This window comes from Charadrius vociferus, unplaced genomic scaffold (assembly GCF_000708025.1).
Source record: "Charadrius vociferus isolate BGI_N301 unplaced genomic scaffold, ASM70802v2 scaffold181, whole genome shotgun sequence".
In the NCBI taxonomy this organism is placed as follows: domain Eukaryota; kingdom Metazoa; phylum Chordata; class Aves; order Charadriiformes; family Charadriidae; genus Charadrius; species Charadrius vociferus.
In genome coordinates, this window is record NW_009646937.1 from 487,367 (window position 1) to 504,972 (window position 17,606).

A 17,606-nucleotide genomic window follows, 5' to 3' on the forward strand; every position below is an offset into this window, starting at 1 on the left:
GGAAATGAGGTAGCACAATGTCCATGCATTTCCTGGAGAGACAGATAGGTTATATTCCTATTTAAAATTCCTAGAAGATAAGACTAAAGAGGAGGGATAGCCTATGTTGCCTTTTGTGTTTAAAGTGTGATAGGGAACACAGGTGGATTGGGTTCAAATCTTGGGTTCTTCTATGGTAAGTCACTAAAAGCTTTAGTTATAAGGATGCTTAAATGTCTTGTCCTACCTAAATACTTGTAAGGGAACAGTTCTAAATTATTTTTTTTTAGCAAGTAAAATGAGGAATAATAAGACTTTGTTTATCTTGTAGGGTTTGCGGGAAGGGGGTTCTTTTCTTCTATCTTGATGTGTTCTGAAACAAGACAGGTTTTCAGTTTGAGATTAGACACCTCCATGTAGGCTTCTTAAGGTGTCTGCGTATACGTGAACTAGATGTCAATGCTGTCACTGTAGTCAGTGGAGAGCCAGTTATTTTTATCAGTGAAGCCTGAAGACCAGCTCTGCTTAGTCAGGTCTGGTGAATCACACCTTCAGTACCACTGAGTAGATGTCTTTTGTCTTCAGTGGGAGTACAGCTGTCTAGTTCACAGGTAGACAAATTCATTGATGTGGCTAAATACGGTGTTAAGCTGAATCACAGGCAAGCCATCTCATTTGTAGAAGCGATCTTCTTATATGGGTGGAATCTGGAGGCAGTGAAGCTTGGAAAGGGTGAGGCTTCCTAAAGTCATAAACCTGCTCTTTCAGTAAAAAAAAGAAAATTTAAAGTTCTGTGAATCCCAGGCAGACAGGCAGAGATGCTTAAGTCCTGTCATGCTTAAATATTTCTAGAGCGATCCTAAGGAGAAAAGATTTTGTCAAATGTTCTCTCCTACATGGAGTCTGATGTTTCTCCTGTGTGTTCACAGAAGAGCTGGTCATTGTTTCCCTTACAGCATTTTATTGCTTGCTTACTTTTTTTTTTTTTTCCTTAGTCTCTTCATTGTGTTCTACTTGGGAATGGTATAAAGCATGGTGTTTCAAGTATTTTAGGGGAATGGAAGGATTTTTTGGCAAGAATTGAATAGCAGTATTGAGTTACTTTAGTTTTTCAGTGGGAGTTAAAATATTGGGTAGAAAAAAAGACTATTTAATTGCATGTAATCACCTGCATTACAGGGAAACAAAACTGGTTTATATGTTTGTTTGCTTGTTTTCTCAAACAGAGCTACAATTGTGCATGTGAAGCACCCAATGAGGAGTTGCTCCTTGCAAGCCTGTCCCTGAACCTCTGAACTGCCTTAACAATGGTCTCATTAATTTAAGTACTACTCAGTGTCATATCTGCTTTTACATATCCATATTAGTGGGTAAGGAGAAGGAAAATTGTTTTATTCATCTGACATAATTTAAAGATGAAATGTGAAGGTCTATAACCTTGCTCTGAGATAGCAGGTCTATTATAACATATACATAGACGGTGGTTGCTTTTTTTTTTTTTTAAAGAGCTTTGTTGGTTCTCTATCTAGTACGACCAAGGCTGGTAAATGTGGAACTGTTTATAGGCTTTATTTTTGTTCATGATAAAAAACCTCTTCAGATTAATGAGTCATTGGTGCCTCAGCATCTGCTCCCAAGACTGGGGAATTTGGGAAAGAAACTGAGGAGAAATACGAGGATAAAAATAAGTAAAATGTTAAGAGCAGAAATCTTCATGATGGGGAATGGACACAAAGGATTTAAGAAGTGTTACAGGAATATTCATTTAGTAGAGTGAAATGACAGATTAAATCACAGATATAATGAAGATACTTTTTGAGCAAACATATTGAGAAACTAAATTGTGTGGGGGTTTTGATCTTACAAATAACTGTTGTTAAAACAGAATATATACAAAAGCAAGTCTCAGAAGTCCTCATTTAAAACAGATAATTCTGTCACAGACTAGAAACAGTACCCTCTTACATGGAGGAATATCTTGTAAACTGTATTAGTCAGGTATCACACTGTTTTATAATAGCTGGTTTTTATACCAGGTGCTGTAGGTTAACCTCCTGTAATTTGTCTCAGTTGAGTGTACCACTTTTCTATAACTCTAGGAGAAATACATCATCTTTTTTTTCTCATGAACGTCCTGTTGCATATTGGCACAGAACAGATACAGGCTGAGGCACAGCTCAAAAGTCACCGAGTTCCTCCTGCATTATAGCACCTAGCACAGTACTCTGAGGGTCTTAAAATTATTGGGGTGTGTTGTTTATATTTCAATATGGCCATTTTTACTTGCATTTTTTTATAAGATTCCCCTCTGTATAGATGTTAGTAGTAGGCTTCTCTCTGCTAGTCTGTGGTGTAAGGAGGGTATGTGAGAAAGTCATCATGGTTAATCCAATGAGAATAGGTTTCATAGGTAAAAAGTGAAGAATGTGGGTTATGGATACTGCTATCATCTGGGTTTTGCTCATGTTTTTTTCTGGTAGGTCTAGCAGAGGCAACACTTAAAATCTGGCCACTATTTCTCTCAAAAAACAAGACATTACATTCTGATCAGTAGCCCCACAAAACAGCGCACTGACCTCCATTGAATTTGTTGCACCTTTTGTCTGCAAATATACAGATAACAGATGATGTTTGGGAACATCAGTACCTGTCTGGAATGTGTGATCTGACTAGTACTGGTACTATCTGTACAAATATTCCAATCCAAATGGAGGGTTGGAACCTGAGATAACAAGTGGTAATGGGTGGCAAGACATTTATTGAAGAGAGAGAGAGAATCCAGCAAAGATAGTAAGAGAAAAGAGGAAATGCTCTTGGGACCAGAAACATAAGAACATAAAAATACCCATCTGGTGTCAGCCAAAATGTCTATCTAGCCAGGTGCTCTTTCTCCAGTGCTGTCTACCAATAAGTCTAAGAGGAGAAGAATTGGGGTAACACATAATATATTTTCATATTTGTGTTGCTTTTGTTATGTGGACTTCAGTGCCTATTTCTTCCGTAAATGCCTCCAATCATTTTGGAACTGATGTAAACTTTTAGCATCCTTATAGCATCTTATTTGCATGCTGTGTAAAGAAATCTTTTGTTTGCTGTATCTACTGCCTCCTAAGTCTTTCTCATCTGTCCTGGCTTTTTCTTGGGAGAGATGGTGAATATTCATACCCTATTCATCCTCCCCATGACATACATGACTTTAGAGAACTCTGTTGTACCTCTCTTATTTATCACCTTTTTAGGCTGAAGAGTTCAAAGGATGTTCAATATTTTGATTGACTTTGTTTCTCCATATTTTCCAGTTGTATTATGCTCTTCCTCCGCCCCACCCCGACCCCAGTAATCATCATCACAACACAATTCATGCAAATGCTATTAAGCACTACTCCAATACTTCATTCAGCTATTGTAAGCCCAAGACTTAGTGTGTCCCTGAAAACTCATCACTATTTGTAAAATCAGACTTGTCTTTTATTTTCCTTTACTATGCATCACTTTACATTTATCCACATTAAATGTCATCTACATTTTATACAGTCATTCTGTACTGCGAGGCTCTTTTGCAGCTTTTTATGATTTGTGTTTATTACTGCAAGTGATCAGAATGAACAAAGTGTGCAGGAGTGGGTTCTTGGATGGACATGAGAGCACAGCAGAAGGTGGGAGTAGAACTAAATGGGCAAGGGGAAAGACAGCAGTTACAGCTGGAATGAACTGCAGACAGTTTGCAGAAAATTGGGCAGAGAGCTGGAGAAGTGGGGCAGGCAGGTAGACAGGGGAGGCTGCAGACCAGCTGCTTACAGAAATACAAACTACAGTGTGAAAAGGTACTATGAAGTAGGAGAGAAAATGGAGTCAAACACAGCTTTGCAGCAGTAGAACTAATAAATATCAGGAAGAGAGGACCTCACAATGTTACTTAATGGTATAACCTTGTATGAGGTAGCTTGTATCATATAGTTGTATGATAATGTGAAAATTTTATTTATTGTGTAAAACTGGAACTGTTCTTTCAGGATTTTAACTTTTCTGCGCTTATCTATACAATCTCTGCTTATGCTGTGTGCCATAGGAGATTAACACTTAGATTTGCCATAAGTACAGTTGGTAATGGAAAAAGAAAAAATTGACAAAGATGTCTCTATTAAAATCATGCCAGTCACACATAAATCTCTTATGGATGTGCATCTCCACTGGCTATTTCCTTACCTTTGCGTATGATTCATTATAAAGCAGAACAGGAATTATATGATTGTTAAGACAGAAGTGGAAAGAAAAGAAGAACATTAGAAAAAGTCATACATTCTTATTAATATATATTATGTGCTACAATGAAATCATTTTTACCCAAGTATAAAATTACCTAGATAATAGATTTATGAACAGTAAGAAAAGATGGAAAATATGTTGTCTCTTGAAAACTTCTGTGAGAGGCATAGGACTTAATAAAAATGTTCTTTATATTGAATTGTACAAAGTATTAAAATATTTTTTAGCAACTGAAGTTTTATTTATTTTATCATATATTTAGTATTTAATTAGATAAAATCCAATGTATCAGCAGACTTTATTAGCAGAAGTACAAATTGCAATCATAGTGACATACAATCTGCTGTAAATTTTACTTCACTTGCTCTTGAATGTATGTCTCACAAGCTGAGACTCAATAAGCCAAATCCAGCAACTTCAGACACACCTTAGAAAACAACCTTCTAACACACCTTAGAAACCACGACCTGAGAAAAATCAGATGGTAAAGGTTCCAGGTGCTTTTATTCCCAATTGCAGGAACAGACTTACATAGCTGCTTCTGCTGCAATTGTTCCTGGGTGCAGACTTTTTTTTTCCCATGAATTGAAAACCAGCACTAGGGCTTCTATATTGGTGGTTCTTTAAAAGCAATATGAAATTCCAAACTCTAATAAAACAGGACACAGCCATGGATTAACATAAACAAGTTGGGTTTTTTTGGTCCCATGAATTTAGCTAGTCTTTTTTCTTTTTTCCTTTTTGCTCTACCCGCCCCCCCCCCCTCGTACTATAAACTGTATGAATTAAAATTATATAATCATACAATGGTTTGGGTTGGAAGGGACCTTTAAAGATCATCTGGTCCAACTCCCTAGCCATATACTGGGACATCTTTTACCAGATCAGGTTTCTCAAAGCCCCATCCAACCTGACTGAACACTTCCAATGATGGGGTGTCCACAGCTTCTCTGGGCAACCTGTTCCAGGGTCTCACCACCCTCATCGTAAAAAAAAATATTATTCCTTATGTCTAATCTAAACGCATTCTCTATCAATTTGATAGAATCATAAATAATAATAAACCTCCCTTAGAGTTAAATTATTCCCAGCTGTATACTACATGGAACACTGTTCTCCAAAGTCTCTGGTATTAACCACTTTCATTGCAGAATATTGGAATAGCTGTTCAGCTTTTTTGCCCAGGATGGCATTTCCTATACTCCCAGCTTCATTTTTAGACCTTATTATCTGTATTTTCAGACTTCAGATATATGTGTTTTTACTTGGGTCTCCTTTCGGATTATTTTCTTTTCCTTCCCTTCTCTATTTTATCATCATTCTTCTTTCAGCATTGCAGAACTTCAGTGCACTTTGAAATTAGGTTCCTATCTTTTTCTCATTCTTCTCTTTCTTGATTCCTCTGTTTTCCCTGATGATGATTTCCTTTTTTTTTTTTTTTTTCCCACATATACTTGTCAACCACTTTCTCCCCTTGGACTCTTCACAGTTTCTCCTCTGTGGAAATACAACTGCCTCACACATCTTTCTGCACACTCATCTGGTATTTTTGATTCCCTGAAGAGGTGGTTCTACACGTTATTCCACATTTCCTTGGAACATAGGACAAAAGAGTAAACAAGGGGGGAAAGTGAGTCAGAGAGACCTGTTCCTTTTAAATACTTACCCTGAATCTGTGGCTCTGAGCACCTTCCAGAAATGTGGTGAACGAGATGATAAGCATTCACTCTATAGGGCTTCTTTCCTACTCCACCCCCCCCATGCCCCCATGGAACTTTTATTTTTTTAAAAAAAATCATTACATTTTGTACACAGTTGTTCCTGAATGCTGCTCTTAGAATGGGACTTTTATACTGGAAACTGTATGAGTTTATGATATAGACTGAGACCAACTCTTGACACTCACTGTCAAACAAACACTACTGCTGCAACATAATTGGAACAGCTTTAAAAAAAACTTGTTTTCAGAAGTCAGCGCTTAGGGATTGTATTTTGGGGAACAGTATAGTTTATGGAGGAAACCAAGTGCTGCTTGTCCATAAACAGCCATTCTTGCACAGATTTGTGGTAGAGACTGCTTCCTGGCAGTGGATTTTTCAAGCAATTTAACTTGGAAAAATTAAGAATTCTAGTAGTTTCACGGGTAAACATCTCTATACTTTGTGCAGGTTAAAGGATAAAAAATGACAGAACTAAAGACAAAAATTTGTTCTTTCTCTGCCATATGAGAATACTGCAAACAAAGCTTTCTCAGACTGTATTTCCAAATGGTCATAATGTAGTTAAAATCTGTATGTATTTTCACGCAGATGGCCAGAGGTATAATCTTGAATGCAAGGTTATCCTTGTGCTAAATTTAAAATCTCTGCTCAGAAAGTGTAGCTGTACTAAACCAGTTCAAAGTGTATGTTATCCAACACACTTAATATAAGCAAATACACATGGCTTTCTCCAGTGATTTTCAAATATGGTCAAAGTGTTTTAGCTGAAATTTTATTAAAATTGCAGTCAGAAATTTCCTGATATAGAAATTTTTAGCTCAAGTCGTTGAAGCATGACACTGCATAACTAAAATAAAGTAGAAATAAATATGATAAATACAAGTAGTAAATATAAGAAATGTGAATGAAATGTGGTAGAAAGTGTGACAAACTTGCAAATGTAGCAATAGGTGATTGCCCCAACTGTATACCCTTAGAACCAGAATATGAATTTGATTCTTAAGTTTAAAGATACTCTTGTCTTATTGTCGTGACCTTTTATTAGCAGCCTATAGCTGGTCTATTGTTGTGCACGTTGTGACAGTGTGTGCGCACTGGAATGAAGCATAGATGCTCTTCAGGTGTAGAATAAAGTATTTACTATTTCCATATTTAGATACAGGACAATTTTTCAATGACATGCCTTGTAATTGCTTAATCAGAAAGGTTATATAAAATAGTTTTAGCAGTAGGGGGGTTTCTGATTAACTGATAATGGAGCAAACCCATATCACAGACTATTTTGATCATTTTGCCTGATTACCAAATATTAGCCTGAACTTTTCCAAGAAACATATCCAAGTTTGTAAGTCTGATATTTATCCACAGTATAGAAACACTGTAAGAAATGGCAGTATTAACCATCCAGTACTGTCTTGCCAATTTGTTTCATCCCTGTTTAAGAAGATCATTCCTCTTACCAGAAAATTGAGCGATACTTGAGGGTGTGGAACACCGCCAGCATAGAGGGTGTGGAACACCGCCGGCATAAAAGGTGTTTAGGCTCTTGAAGTACAGTTTTGTTTTGTTGTTCCTACATCCATAGTCTGTATATAGTTTGACATACTGTAATCCAATAGCAAGATTAGATAGGTCAGTCTTTAATCATGATTGATGTTTTATGTATATTGTGTTTTCAAACACAAAGTTGTTTAAGAGTTTAACTATGCACTTTGAAACATATACAAAAACACCATCCTGTAAAATAATCTATTGCAACAAAACCAGTGTTGTAAAAAGTGCTACTGTATAACACTTTTTTTTTTTTACTGAAACAGACTTCCTCTTTGTTTTTATGATCTCTTATTAAAAGTTGGAACAAGTCTAAATTATCAGTTCCTCTAGGAGAGAGCAAATAGACATGACAGCAGCCTGTGATTCAGTTTCTTAGTTTTAACACTGCAAAATTGTCATTAAATATGTATTTGTTTACCAAATTTACTTATACCATTGTGAAAGAAATTAGAACGGCCATGAGAACAGTTCATTAATCTTCTAAATGGACTCTTCTACTATTTGCTGCTGTCTTGATAACAGATAAGCTTCACCTGTTTGAAAGAGGAATGCAAGTAGAAGATAGGAATTTAGAGATTTTTTTGTTAGAAAAATTACAATATTTACTCTTATAATAAGAGTTGTCTTGCTTATGGAAACCTTAGTATAACTTGTCTTGATTTCTTTACATTTAACTTTGGTTTGTGCACATGAGAACATGAGAAAACATTGAACATGTTTTCTGTTCAATGAAAAATATAGTGCATTTGGCTAAAAGCATGCGATCTAATCTGTTTCATAGCTGGTAAAGGGAGTTGGTAAATCCTTTTGAAAATGAAGAATAAAATTATTTGTATCATCCACATCTATCTTTGTACTGGAGAAGTAGGTTGTCTTTCTGTCCTTAAAAACAGATATAGTCAACTAGGAAAAGGAGGACAAGCTCACAAGATTATATTTTTGGGCCTAATGGAATCTTACAGGGTATATCACAATGGCAAGAAATAAATCTACCATCAAAACCTCACCTGATAAATGTACTTAATCTTCTGTCATGCAATTTACAAGGTTTTGATTTATAGATCTAAATGTTCTAGTAAACCTTGAGTGCACTGACAAGGCTGGGTTTTATTTTGCTGAACTCAACATACATGAATGTGACACAATGTATTCTGAAAGACTCTAAAATATATCTATGTTATCGTTGTGCAAGTCAAAGAGTTTATTATATACAGTGCTAAGAAGTCAATTTAAAGCAGGCTTTTCAGTAAAGAAAAAGATGCTTCATTTGAGGTAAAAATAACTGACTATCAAGAGGAAAGGCTCTCAAAGGAGAAGATGGCAAAGGCTTGTTGGTCTTAATAAGAAGATCATAAGAAATGACAAAGTATTTTTCTGAATACTTACATCAGTTGGTTTGGGGTTTTTTTATTATTGTTTCATTATTCATCGTCCCTGTGTAGAAAGTAGCAGGAAAATAGCTACATTCAGATTTTCCAAAGGGACCCAAAAGGATTTCAGTATTTTGTTCACACTTGTTTGGACATTAAAGGGCTCTACATTTCTTCATGTACATTGGCATAAATAGAGCAGTTGATCCCAGGTCAGCATGTCAGTATGCTACAGAAACTGCAGGTGTAGAAGGAACATACATCAGATCACTTCCACTCACAGAATCTCCGAGTCTGGAAGCTGAATCTGATCTGAGCCCTTCTGGTTGTTGGAGTTCTTTTGAGAATATGCCATTTATCCCAAAAGCAGTTCTCAAAAACAGGTCTGAAACATTTTCAGATTTTGTGTGCAAAAACCTTTGGAAATGCCTGTAACTTTTTCTTGAGAAATGTGCCCGTTTCTCTCTTATTATTCTTCTGTTCCCCACCCCGTGCAGGCTGCCAAGTTGGGCATCCTTACACACCTCTGGTACTGCACCAGGAACTGCTAGCTCCCATGCCAGCAGGTTTCTGGGAATGGCCAGTGCTGTAGTGCCCCTTCTCCTTTTGTGACTCTAAAAGCCATTAAGTGGACTTGAAGAGCTACTAAGTAGACTTTTATGTGTAATTTGAAATAAGTACCAAAGGTAAGATTTGTACTTTTGCTGGAATGTTTGACAGTCACCTACATCTGCGTTTCACTCTTCTCCACTTCTAGCTCATGCAAACCCATTTTCAAGTTCCAAGCACACTGTGCTGTGTCTGTGTCAGAAAACAGTTTATACAAGTGGATGAACTGTGTTCATGTCTGATTCTTAAGTGTGAATAATGAATTTTAATTCGGTGTCTTTTTTTTTTTCAGTTTAGCTTCTTGTTTTGTTACAGAATAATAATTACTCATGAGAGTTAAACAAAACTGCACATACTTATTTGAAATGGTACTGCTGTTGTCCTGATTGTATTTAACAGTATGCAATAAATCTGGTAAAACAGAAGTGCAGTCTTTATGTATTTAAGAAGAAAAAAGTGTAATCTCTGCCTGCTGTCATGTTAAACTAAGCAATTTACTAGCATTTATATCCAGTTTTATTTTTCTGTAGAAACTGTTAATGAACTTCAAGATGCTGGTCCCATCACCTATTTAAAATGTCTCTATGAGTTAATTACCTGATATTACAGCTCTTCTACTGCAAAATATCTAACAATTGTTAGAGCTGGAATTTTTATTTTCTTTGAATACCTCATCTGTCATCATGAACAATAAGCTTTTACCTTTCCCTTTAGCTAACTTAAGGCAAACTACATTTTTGTCTTGGCTCTTCTTCGTGATGGGAGTGCCCTGCTCGCACATTCGAGTACTCCGCAGGGTAGAGATTTTGACCATGAATCAGAAATTGTATAGTAGGTGTAAAACATGAAATAAAATCAATACATTTTTCTGAGGCATGTCACTGGTTAAGTGACAAAAAATATTCTGATAGTCACTGAAAAAGAGAAGTCAAAGGTACATTTGAACCTGTCAGTTCAACACATTCCTGTTATCCCTTTAGGGGATATCATACAACTTGACACCAACATTTAAGCTTTGAAAATTATGAGCTCATCTATTTCAAATGGGATGTCACATGTTCCCAAGCCTTTGCCATTACTTATAAGGGAAGACAGAATGATCACTTTTGTCACATATTAATAGTGAATAAGATCTTTCTTTTTTCTTTTCTTTTTTTCTTGTTTCAGAATGAAGAACAAATTTTGGTATTTTGAATTTGGCACTTCGGAAACTTTCTCAGCCACCTGTAAGAAGCTGCATGAATCTGTAGAAATAGAAGTAAGAAACTAATTGTTGCATTTATCCTTGAAATGTCACTAGTTTGGCTGAAATGCAGGGAGCAAGGGTGCAGAATGCCTGAATCCAACAAGGCAAAGCAGTGCACATCCTTTCGACCCTATATTCCAAAATATTATTTTTATCATGTCTATTTGTAGTATAGCCCTGCACACTGGAACAAAGTTCAGTTTGATGATTAGTGAAGTCTTAATACAGTAGACGAGGTCAAGAGGTGAAATATAACATTAGAAATCAATAGGGAGTGTGGCTAGGTCAGATGGAAAAATGAAAGACTGTCGGAGGGAGTGAGAGCTGCTACAGGATTAAAATAAAAAAAAAAAATCTTATTATTTCTAGGTCCCAAGTTTTTATAACCTTTAAAACTCAATTCCCTAAAATTGTACTTACTTTCCTGAATAAAGGTTAAAGAATATATATTTTTTGGAATCATTCCCCTTCATTAAATAGCTTTTCTTTCTGCACAAGGGGTCATCTTTCCATTATACATTGAACATTAACTGAAAAGACACAGGATAGTTACAGACAAAATAGGAATTTAAAATAATGTGCCACTGCTACTTTGATGGCTGATAGAATAAGTGGCTACATTACATAAACTGTTTGGGGAGCTGATATTTATAAATAAGTAAATGAAAAATATGAAATGAGTGAAGGTACAAACCTGGGAATTTAAGTTAAATAATGAAATCATTTCTCAAGAAGATTATGGTGCTTTTCCTTTCCAATAGTAATGAGAAACTGCACATGTCAATGGTGTATTTGTATAGTAGCATGAGGCACTCAGAGCAGTATGGTGAGAGCTATGAGAGTCTGGTCAAAGCCTCCTGAAAGGCGAAGTCTGAAATGATCTGAAGGGACCATGGATCTGGCAGTAGAACAGTAACAAAGAATACTGAGAATGAAACTGTTAGACCTGTAGTGCCAGACTTGCCTGTTATGTTGTTATGTTTCTTTTTAAAGTGGAAGCATGTGCCACACACAGATTAAAAAAAAAAATAATTAAAAAACCAAACAAACACACAAACAAAAAACCCCATTGCTTCCCAAGACAGTGCTTCACACATTTGAGTTTAAGTACATGTAGCCTGAAAATATTTGATGAGTTATTGGAAGAAATGCCTACCTGATTTAATTTGAATATACCGCAAGCTAAATGTACCTTTTGATTAAATACAAATTGAAGAGCAGGCTTTCCCAATAAAATATTTCCATGCAGCAAAAATCTTACATAGCCTGTAAGATGTGATGATCTCAAAACATTGAATTGCAACCATTGAAAGGGTGATGAAATGTTAACATTCCAAAGCAAACAAGTATGCATACAAGTCTCTGATGCTGGCGATACCAGTTGTATAATTATTACCAATTCATATCAATAACACTGTTATTACCAATGAAGCATTACTTTGCCAGTATATGAGACATGTTTGTTAATATTCACTTCATCTATTCTGGTCATTATCATTAGCCCTACAATTAGGAACAAAAACCATAGAGGAAATAGTTTCCAAAATGTTTACACAAGAAGTGTTAGGTGGTAGTTATTTACAGATTTATTTACAATGAGTAAATTACATTTAAATGAACAATGCTTGCCAGTATGCTTGTATCTAATGATTCTTCTTTGAACGTTATAAACACTTGGGAGTATCACTGTTTCCATCTGATTTTTAACCTGCTGCCCCTTGCTTGGGGATGTTGCTGTAAATGAGAGCTTGGTGTACAATACCACATTTCACTCTGAATAAAAGGCACAAAGAATGCGTTTGCTCTACAGCCAAGTTTTGAATTAACAAAGCTTACGAAGATTAGGGATCCGTATCTCTGAGCTGGGAGACAGTGATCAAACACTCTGTGGGCAAACCCTGTGTTTGATTTCTAAACTAATTAAGCTTGGCTTTCCTGATATACATTCATGTCTCTTACGTTCTGTATATTTTCTTCTGTGTGAGATGCAGAACAAAGTTTAGACACTAAATTCTTATGTTATCCAGAATAAGGTGTGGTTTTATTTCCAAATTGGGATTCAAGAAGTTGGGGAGAAAAACATAGGTTCTAAAGGAGAAAAAAAAAGGGGGGGGGGCCAAATAAAGTATTTATTTTTTAATAATAATATGTCAGTAAATGAGGCTTAAGACTTTCCAATTTAGAGCACTTATACTTTATTTCCGCTTCAGAAAAAAAGGAAAGTGTGTGAAGAGTATTTAAAGAGAGTATGCATAGATCCAGTGTAAGTGGAGATGGCATGGTCCATATCTGCAGTGCTGTAAAAGCATCATGGGACAAGAGGAAGCCTGCCATACCACCTGCTGTTAATGGGTGGGGAAAAGGATTTAAAGAATCATGTAGTCTTGGATGATACTGCTCTTGGTTACACAGCAAAGCCTTAGTCTCAGCTGTTTTCAGGCATGGATATGTTCTCAACTTCGAGATGATCTGAAAAAATTTTGATCTAATGAATGAAGAGTAAAAGATAATGCCTGAAAAGAGACTGAGTCCAGGATTGAAGGCAAAAAAGAAATAGAAGTGCTAGTGTTTATTTCTAATCTAGGTAGGCATGCTCCGCATTCTACAAGTATGCTTTTATTTTTAGCAGCACCGTTGCATTATTTGAAATAAAAAATAAAAGGAAAAGAAAAGGAGCGGAACACATCCGTGTTTTGTTGTTGTAGTGTATGAATGTGTTAGGACAACGCAGGGCTACCTGTAGCGCAAACTTCTTGTCTGTGTATGAACAAAAGAAATTCTCCTTTACTAATTCAGAAAGTTCCTCGTCACTGTGGGATTCTGAGGCCTAGTCAAATAATTGTCTTAGTGTACTACCTGCTGTGTTCAATATTGAGTGAAAATGGAAGCCAGACCCTGCGCCATCCTATTTCACAATTCTTCTTTTATTTAAATAATTCCAGTCAGTTTGGGGGACGCCAGACCTTTATAAATTAACAGCAGGGAAATACCAAAGGTGTCAGATTGCATATTTATCATCTTTCTCGTGTAATACTTAAATATGTATTAAGAAGTGACTGACATAAATTAGGCAGATTTCAGAAGCCACAGGCCGTGGCTTGTAGAGGACCCCCTTCTGCTTGACATTTCATCCTTGTCAAAGATCAAATTATTTTAATTTAGGCTGCAAATTATAAGGAATGAAGACTTCTTTGTGGGAATTCCCTGTGGTAATCTGACTTTTGTTGTTACTGCTGCTTGTCAGTGTGCAAAAGATATAATATGCATGCAAATAAGGTTAAAAAATATGTACTATCTAATTATCCAGCCAGTACATTCCACTTGAAGACAGTGGGAGGCCTGACACACAGTATGTGTTTGATTCATTGAGGCCTGCAGGGTATTTACACAAGATTACTTTTAATTATGAAATTAATATCTGTTTATCTAGAATGTATAGCAGTAAGTGAGCATACACATGAGCAGAATTTTTAGTAAAATAAATCATCTTAATATTTAATACATATAAAATATAAAGGGGAACCAAGAATTTTCTTCCAAAATAACAGTGAAGACCCATGCCTTTTTTCTTGTAAGAAAAGTGTGATTAAAAAGTTACACTTTCAATTACAGTAGTTGCCACAACTGTCAACTCACTTCCAAATACGTCTTTTGACTTTAAAGGTTTCTCTATATAAATATAATCCACAGGTTTAAAATTTCATTCTTGAGGAGCAAATATGAAATGGAAACCTTAATGTTGAAAATGTTCTCTCTCCAGATTTGCACTCTTCTTAGAAGAACTAAGAAGATGCAGAGTATGCATTATAACACAGTTCTGTTTTGACATCTTAGAAAGTTTCAGGGTAAACAAATAATTATGCACAGTTACTTTTGAGTTGTACTTTCTTTTTCTCCTTCAAAGCTGTGATAAAGGCTTAGGCAGAGAGCAAAAAGTGCCAGTGACCCACAGAGCAGCAAGCTGCAAGATGTCAGTGGACTGTTACTGAACCATGCTTAATTATTTTTCCAGTTTTCTTCCTGATTATTGTATACTGGAATTACAAAATAAGACCCTTAATCAGTTTTAAATGCATGACTGGACCCCCAGTGTTCTGGCTTGCAGAACACTGCAAGAATAGGATCTAATGTTTTAAAAATATGCTGCTATACACTATAAGGTGCATCTGACTTGCCAGGATATCTACATACTCCAGCTATGTTGTGAGGCATGAAGCTAATCTACCTCTAGCCAAGGTACAAGTATATAAATCCTGGGAACTTTGGGTGGTTCAGTGAATTAATAAGTAGAACTGGATGCTTTGCCTTCCACCTGCAGATTCAACTGTAGTTAGCTGAAGTTGGGTCTTTTTTTTCTTCTGGGGAGGTTCTTCAGTATTTTGCTATGTTTTATATGGGTTAGGATCTTCTCCTGATCCTAAAACAATATGGGTGGGGAGGAGGACTTAGCATGAGTAAATAACAGTCTTATGGAAGCTAGGTGCATCCTATCAACTAGGTACATCTCATCCAATATGTGTCAGGTGAACTGTGTTTACAAATGTTGTAGGTTTTTGCCACCTGAGAAGATGCTGCAGTTTGTCACTAAACAGGCTGATAAGTTAAGGCCCCTGAACCATTCCTCTGGAAATGAAAATTACGGTCCTTTTATAAGGTATAATTTGAAGCCACATTTAGCAAAGGAATGTACACCTGTAAAATGCCTCAATGTCCAGTGTTGCTGTAGGAAGCAGGAGAAATACATGTAAGTGACACAAGGTGCCCTACAGTAATGAATCCATCGCTGAAGGGACTGTCCTGCAGAGTAAGATTTCTTCTGTGTGTCCAGTGAGTATTGGAAGGCTTTTAGAGCACTCATACCTCTTCTTTAGCTCCATATCCAGTGTTTTCCTTTGGCAGTGCTGCCTATTTCAGAGAACTGGCTGAGGGAGTTTCTGGGATAAGAAGTGCTGCTTCTGCATCTGCACTTTGCTGTACCCAATTTTACTAAACTTACCTCTCAGTAAGAGCCATTAGTCAGGCATAACCCTATGCTAATGTGCCAGCTGTGCCTTTGGATTGATACTAATATTGGTGTGTTCTGTGCTCTCGGGGCCTGCTTACACCCTTTCTCATGAAGCTATATAGGCTTATTATACAGGGGCTTTTATATTTGGTTTCATGTTGAAGGGACTCAGGTGTTTAATGACAAATAACATTGCAAAATCATAAGACAGACAATTTAGCTGGAACAGGTAAAAAAAAGCCTCCACTTATTGCTACAGAAATTTTTTGCAGTATAAATGTTTTCCTGCTAATAGCTGTAGTGCAGCTACAAATATATTTCACTTGGGTCAATGAAGAGCTCTCAGATAACAGTATGGCTCTACCAAATGGTTCCACACTTAAGCAATCACAAGCTGAATAGGAAGCATGTTTTGCCTTCTGAATGAGGATCTGTTCCTACCTCATACCTCCTTTCCAGATATAAGTATATATCTTAGGTGTAAACATTGAATAACCTATTAACAGTGTTAAGAATGATGAATTGCTGAAGAAAAATATTTGATAGGTAGAACATTCTGACTTTTCTTTCTCTTTTACTGCTTTCTCTCTCTTTTTTTTTTATTTTCCTTTCCTTTTTTCTCCTTGCTAATCAGTGTGATGGAATTCAGCTAGACTTAATCAATATTTCTCTGGAAGGAATTGCCATTCTGAACATCCCAAGCATGCATGGTGGATCGAATCTTTGGGGAGAGACAAAGAAAAGACGTAGCCACCGTCGGACAGAAAAGAAGAGGTCAGATAAAAGAACCACTGTCACAGATGCCAAGGAATTGAAGTTTGTATGCCAAGGTAAGCTTACGGATTAATATAGGCTAGCTGGCTCCATCCAGTATAATTGCCCTTGTATTGCCTCTTGTCAAGAAAAAGGATAGACAGTTCTTAGCTATTTCTTTTCTTGTGCATTTAGCTTTTCTGATGGGAAGCACTAGAGCAAAGGCATAAACAAAGACATGCTGACAATTAAAGTCTATATACTTGCAAACATGCCTCTGATGTTACCTCTTAAGCAGACTAAGCACACCATGGGGTACTGTTTGCTACTACGATATTCAGTCTAGAAGTACCTGGAGTTTTTGGAGTCGGAAAATGCTTACTGAGCATTTATAATGCTTCTTAATGTCAGCATGCATAAAACGTGGGGATAATCATTCCCTGTTTCTAACAAAATTTGGCCTGAGACTGTGGAAAATTACTTCAGAGTAACAAAAGCAAGCTGACTATACATTTTATGTTACTATACTGTGATGTTATGTGCAATCCTTGAATTCAAATGCTGTAGCTCGCTTGCATGGGTGTGATCCATCCTTTCAGGTCTCTCTTTCTCACTTTCCTGGTGATTAGATGCATTTGATCCATAAATTTTTTTACTAATCATAACTTTTGACAAAACCTACAGTAAACAGTACTCTATTCTACGCATTGTAACATCACTGCATATCATAAGTTCTAGTGATCATAAAACATTGTTCTGTTCACAACAAGGGATGAAGAGACCAGACTTTGCAAACTCTTTTTTTTACCCTGTTTTAATGCTATGGAGAAAAATATCTCCTGCTTCTCCACCTTATTCAGACTGAATAAATATCAGAACTTAACTGTCTGATGTTACTGTGATCCTTTTACTGGTTTTGGATATCCTATTTTTTACATTTCATCAGCAGTAATTTTTAAGTCACTAGTTATATCTTAGATAAGTAATATGTGTTGTCATGTTAATCCAGGTAATTTATCTGGATGACAGAAGTTTTGTTTTCTGTGGCTTGGAGGTTGCAATATGTACTAGGACTCAAAATTTCTATGTGTTTTAGCAATTTG

The 17,606-nt window shown here is 36.3% G+C and overlaps 1 protein-coding gene across 1 annotated transcript in view; it reads left to right on the top strand.

The window, feature by feature from the left end:
- The window catches only part of DGKB (diacylglycerol kinase, beta 90kDa), a 333,219-nt gene that overhangs the window by 238,009 nt on the left and 77,604 nt on the right, over positions 1 to 17,606 (top strand). Inside the window, exons 22-23 of the mRNA XM_009894935.1 lie at positions 10,667 to 10,757; positions 16,385 to 16,580. Coding sequence (XP_009893237.1) covers positions 10,667 to 10,757; positions 16,385 to 16,580 — 287 coding nt within the window. The remainder of the gene's footprint in view (positions 1 to 10,666; positions 10,758 to 16,384; positions 16,581 to 17,606) is intronic.